This window comes from Argentina anserina, chromosome 2 (genome assembly GCF_933775445.1).
Source record: "Argentina anserina chromosome 2, drPotAnse1.1, whole genome shotgun sequence".
Lineage (NCBI taxonomy): Eukaryota > Viridiplantae > Streptophyta > Magnoliopsida > Rosales > Rosaceae > Argentina > Argentina anserina.
The window spans coordinates 898,805-905,076 of NC_065873.1; the positions used below are offsets into that span (position 1 = coordinate 898,805).

The 6,272-nt window shown below is 40.3% G+C and overlaps 1 protein-coding gene across 1 annotated transcript; it reads right to left on the reverse strand.

The window, feature by feature from the left end:
• Window positions 1-4,818: 4,818 nt before the first annotated feature.
• Window positions 4,819-5,874, reverse strand: LOC126782174 (cold shock protein 2-like). Its single transcript, XM_050507364.1, has one exon. The coding sequence runs from the start codon at window positions 5,783-5,785 to the stop codon at window positions 5,174-5,176; it is 612 nt and encodes a 203-aa protein (XP_050363321.1). The 5' UTR covers window positions 5,786-5,874; the 3' UTR covers window positions 4,819-5,173.
• Between the last annotated feature and the right edge of the window lie 398 nt (window positions 5,875-6,272).

The following is a 6,272-nucleotide window of genomic DNA, read 5'->3' on the forward strand; positions in this document are numbered from 1 at the left end:
TTTCCCTCCACATTATTCTGAACATATACAAAATAAGACAATGCCACATAGTGGTATGATTCTCTAGTATGCATAATTGACCTACGCATATTCTTAATCATAGACTTTGTGGGATCATCGAAAAAAGGATCAAGTCTTTTGCATATGGTTATCACCTTAGTCTTAACCAGTTGGATTTGGTTATCACCTTCACCACAGAAATCAGAACCACTTTTGGTTCTGGGATTCTAATCATCCAATGCATCCCACGTTCTCAGACCATGAAAACGATATAAGCTGAAGTAAAGGCACTCCCATGCAGGCTGTGCAGCAAGCACAGAATATCTATTATTGCAAAGAACTGATAAAGCATCGATCTCTTTCTTCCTTTCATTCTTTACAATCTGTATTCCCATATGATGATCGATGATCGATCATGAGAGCTACCTCACAGAAACAGATTAAAGAAGAACGAGGTGGTGAAACAATAGAGTGACCGACGTGAGATGATTTTGGTGTGGGAATCTAATAATCTAAAACTTCACAGAAAAATGTCGGAGTATACCCGCAAAAGTTCTTCTCTTTCTCAGAGACTATTTGCGACTTTAGATTTGCATGCGGCCCCCGATGAACAATCTATAATAAAAGCCAGAAGGCTTTTCAGCTAAAGCTCATTTCTTTCTCTTAGGGTTTTCTGCAGTAGCTCTTTCTATATTCGCAAGACAACAAGATAATGAATAGGGAAGACAAAGCTGGCATGCTTTACTATTGGAGGAATGTAGTTTAAAGCCTTTGTGTTATCACTGTTCTTGCTTAGATATGTTTGATTTTTGACTCATAATTTGTTTACATGTGTTTGTATTTCTTACACATTCATACAAATTAAAAGGACATATTTCGGAGAAAATATTCTGTTCTGTCCATTTCACTCGATTTACTGTAACTTTGTAAGTGGCGATTGGTCCCTTACACTGATTTTACACAAGAAAACTGTATGATCACCTCCCTGGAGAAAAAAGGAAAAATGACCAATCACCAATCCGGTGAGAAGAAATGACTAAGATTTTGATTCACCAACCAATTAATTTTATAGAACGTACCCCAGTTTGGTGTTGCATTCTCTCATGTGAAAAAATTGGCACAGCGGTTGACGTAGTGACAGTGTGTATACAGTGAAATATTTATTAATATTGGATGTAAACTTTTATGTGATTTGTTGTTGTTGTTGTTGTTTTCTGCAGTTAGGGACTTAGGGTTACAGACTTGCTTCCAAGCTTAACTTAGTAAATTAATTTGGGAAGGGGTGGATCGCTAATGGGAATCGTTGGCTTAGGATGGAGGAACAAGCTTGTATTGAGTCGTTCTCTTGTTTAGAATGGGGGAACAACCTCTTTGGGGGACGCCGGCTGTTGTCCTAGATAAGATAAGATAAGATGAGATGACTTTGGGGTTTTCTTTTGGTAGTTAATAAGGTGATCGAGACGATGGGATCAATGCTTCTGGTGTGCTTTGTTATGTCTTAAGTGACTAGGCTACGCAGGCATGGTGTAGTATGGTTAAGGTGAAATGTATCATTTCGTAATGAGAACGATGGACGACATTATCTTTCAAGGACTCGCATGGAATGAAAATTTCATTTGAAATCCTAAAGTTTACATAGTTAATTTTCAGTTACCTATCGAAAACGGAACATGCCCGTACGCAGCAGACTACCACCTTCATCTTTACACTCGTTGCTTCAAATTGCACGAGGCATTGTTTGTTGTACTAATCAGTGATATATTGCATATATAATTTAATAAGCTGAATTATAAATAATTATAAATTAAAAATGAAAAACACGAAAAGAAATTCAACAAAAATACCGAACGATTTGTGATGAAAGAACTAGTCGAGACGTGTGTGATATACCACACTGTCCTTAAGATGTTTACGCCTCCTCTACCGGTGCAAGGATGCTTGGCGATTGTCTCCCAGGATATAACGACTAAACAATTCTAGAAAGTTGCACTACTAACTAGAACCCTCAACGAACTCGAAAGGTACCTCTATCTATCACCAGAGAAGAACTAAGAACTTTGAGAGTGGGAGAGAAATGTGTTTCGAATGGGATGATTTTACAATGAAATGATGGTGGCTATTTATACTGTGAGGATTTGCAATCAGCAATTAATAAGATGGCTGTTATAGAAATCAAAAGATCATAACATATATGAGTTACATATGTTACAGACATTGATTTCAATTCTGTTATAATTCTCCATAACACACAATAACTCAGTTGTTACAAAAGAATAATTTGAACAGTCAAGAGAATTTGAAAAGTCAAAACCGAATTTTCGGAAATGCAAAAAGAATCTGCGTTCCGACCCTCAATTCGGTGTTGCATTCGTGTCCGCAGGTCGCACGGGCATACACGAGTTTCCCTTGTGACCTAAGATTTGCATCCCCCTGCGCGTGCGCGAGAGGGTATAAGAGGGCTTACACACTTTACAATCCATACACAATGGATTCTATATAAAGTCTTTTCAACACTTCTGTTTTCTAATGTGGGACAAATACATTTCCCTCATTCTAAGTAGTCATCTTTGAGTGACAATTTCTTATTCACCCACAAACCAAATTACACAAACAAACATATGATCTTGTAGCCCTCATTATGGAGAACTCAAATCTATGTTCATCTTTGATTAATTATAAGTTTAACTTAATTTAATTAATCAATTAAAATTTGGTTTTAAATGGTTTTTCCAACCATTTTCCAACATTGTTAACCAAGGCAGGAGTTCTCTCATACCCTCTTACCTATCGTCAAAGATTGACATAAATTTGTGTTATGGCTGATGCTTGTTGTGAAGTTGCGATCAGGGTGAGAGTCGGGCAACGGTGATGAAGAAAGTGTGGGGAATGTGGAGTTATCCTACCTCTAGTTGATGGCAAGTCGGCAACGACGAGATGCATTACTTCTCTCGATCTTTCAGAGCAGGCATCGGGTTAACAATGCGGACTTGAATTAATAGGCCCAATTAGATAGCACAATGTTTGATACCAAGCCCCTTCCGCGAGCAAAACAAACTTCATAGTGCATCGCTTCGACAAACACATTTTGGTGTTCCTTCTAGAGTTCTAGTTCTTCTATCTACCTAGAGTTTAGAGAGTTTTTCCAATGAGAATCATCTTATTGAAAACTAATTGAGGACAATCTTATTGAGGACGAGATGAGAACCAAAAACTTAATTATTAATTAGACATATTTTTATATTATATTTTTTCATCTCAACTGTTTAAATTTTAAACCTATATAGGTAGATTACTTGTACAAATTTTCAGTCAATTTTGTAATAATTAAGATATCAAAGTACATCAAATTAGTGAATGAACCGTTCAAATTCATGAGTAAATCAACGATTTTCAATTTGAACAAAAATTTACAAGAATAATCTACACATATCTACAAACTAAACAGTTAAGATTTGAATATAAAATTGAAAAGTGGGTGAATCTCTTTAGATCTCAACAATATGATCCTCATTAGAAAAGGCTCACCGAGACTTGATATAAGTTCTAGTTCTTCTATCCTGAGTGATATAACAAAGCTTCAAAGTGCCAGTACACTAAACCAACCCAAGCGGTATTCCAATGACGAAGCTAGACATTTCTAGTTTGAGCTTAACTAGTGGCGACGATTATTGAGAGATGGTGAACCATGCCTCAGTTGTTCAACAAGCTTCTTATTCAGAAGATCAGGGATAGAAAGACGTAGAGGCAGTTCTTGCACAAACTAGATTACTGTACTTTACTACCAAGGCAGGATCTTGTAAATGGATATTGGCCACATAAGTTCAACGCAAATTCAGGAACTTAAGAACTCGCAGCTAAAGGAGCAGTCTTAACCCAAAAACAAAAAAAAAACCAAAGGAGCAGTAGGGATCGGAATGGCGGATTTAATAACGAGGTGAATGAAATCAGACGCACATTGAAGGTTATCTCACTTGGTAAAATTTAAAAATTCGTTTGATGGTTCAAAGAGGTGACAGGTAACTATTGAATGGGACGTCCCAAACAATAAATTTCACCACCTTCCCACCAAGCCATCAAAACAATTTTTCCTTTTATGGGTATATAATCTGGCATCTGATACCAGTCGGATTCGAAGGTGAAAAAATGAAGCATAATAAATCATCACATTCAAAACTGTGTCAGTTTGACTGACTTTGCCAGCTTCACTGATTCAAATGCCAACAGGAGACCCATGAAGACTACAAACGCTTATTACACTGGGAAACCCTAAATTTGGATCACACCACATACTCCATTGACCCTGTTCAACAACTTTGTCACAACATGAATGCAACTATGAAAGAAAAAACGCAAAGTTTCAAGTAACCAAGAAGCATTTTGAGCATCAACAACGAACAACATTAGGGCATTATAAGGATGCATGGGTATCTCTTACATCAAGTTCAACAGTAAACAAAAGAAACAATTCTCTGTTTATACCACGAATTCATATGGCATATTGTGGGAAATGAATTCAGCAAAATAGTAGGTCCATTTATGCAAAAGCTAAAGTAAACCAACATAGCCAACCACAAAACCAGCGCAAAAAAGGTCTATACCTACATAAAAAAGGGGAACAAACTTTACACTGTAGGGTTACCAATAACATAAAGCCAGGTGCATTATTATGGTCAATTGAAGCAAATCAGTCTACAAAGCAAAGCATCATTAGGTCATTCCCATTCTCTAAGTAGAATTAAACTTAACCACCAATCATAAAGTCAAAGAACATAATATATCAGAGCATCAAGAGATTACATAATTTTGAACAACAGTAGCATATAGCTAAAGAGCAGAGTATATTACTGTGTATGAAATCATCCATCGACCACAAAACATAATCCACATTCTGCCCAAAAGTACCAAAAGACCGACCTAATTATCACCGACTTAAAACACTCCGAAAGATAATACATCATCAAACCCAGACTCAAATTCATAACCATTTTTTTTCTTAGAAACAAAAGATGCTGACCCACAAAAGCAACCCAATACAAACACACAGGGGTGCATGTAGGGCAAACTCTAGACTTGAAAAGGAGCCAGCATTCATGAACCCCGGACCCTAAAACGACACAGCAGAAAAATAGACTAGCTTCTTTTTAATAAAAGACCATTTTACCCCCAGAGAGACTCAACCTCTGTTAGGGCACTCCCTTGCGAAATGACCAGACTCCCCACACTGAAAGCAGCCTCCACCAGAACCGCCGCCGCCTCCTCCTCCGTATCCACCACCACCTCGGCCTCCACCGCCGTAGCCTCCACCACCTCGGCCTCCACCGCCGTAGCTTCCACCTCCCTCGGAGCAGTCCCTCGCCATATGCCCGGCCTCACCGCACTTGAAGCAGTTCCCACCGCCTCCACCGCCACCATAACCTCCGCTGCCGCCGCCATAGCCGCCGCCGCCTCCATAGCTACCGCCACCGCCATAGCTACCTCCGCCTCCACGGCCTCCTCTCCCGCCGCCACGGCCTCCACCGCCGCGACCTCCTCCGCCTCCACCGGATCCGCGTCCCTGGACGGGACCTTCCTCGGGGCCGGTCACGTCGACGGCCTTGGTGCGGCCGTCGTTGTCGGTCTCGATCTGGAACTCGACGGACTCGCCGTCGCCGAGAGTGCGGAAGCCTTCGGTTCGGATCGAAGACTGGTGGACGAAGAGATCGTCGCCGCCGTTCTCCGGGGTGATGAAGCCGAACCCTTTCTGGTCATTGAACCACTTCACCGTTCCGGTCTGCCTCTCACTCATCCTCACACCACAGATCAAGAAACCCTAAAAACCCAAAGGAAGAAGAAGAAGAACACCCACACCCGATTTCAATCTCTCTAAAAAGCACAGTGTGGTTATTTGGCCTCAGGGTTTGACGGCTATTTATACAGCCAACTCTTTTCGAAAGGGCTCTGCTTACCACGTCAGCCCCAGACGGGGGTCCCCTAGGTTAAGAGATCCGACGGTCCAAAATATTTCTTATTTTCGTCGGTTTTTATGTACCGTTTGTTTCGGGTGTGGATAGAGTACAAAGGGTCCCTGGCCTGTCCTTGTTGGACTTTTCCCGTCCTGCCCAAAATATCTACATTTTCCATGTAGGGCTACGCGGGTTATTTTCGGAATTGTGGATTTGTTTTAAATACTGAATATTACAGAAAAAGGAAGAAGTAAATATGACAGAAATGCGTGGGATTATTTTCCATAAATGGCTTGGGTGAAATGACTCTGTTGTCCCTGCAGTGGGGGG

What these genes read in the sequence shown, in the direction of transcription:
- LOC126782174 (XM_050507364.1), bottom strand. Translation starts at nt 5,785, where the DNA reads ATGAGTGAGAGGCAGACCGGAACGGTGAAGTGGTTCAATGACCAGAAA.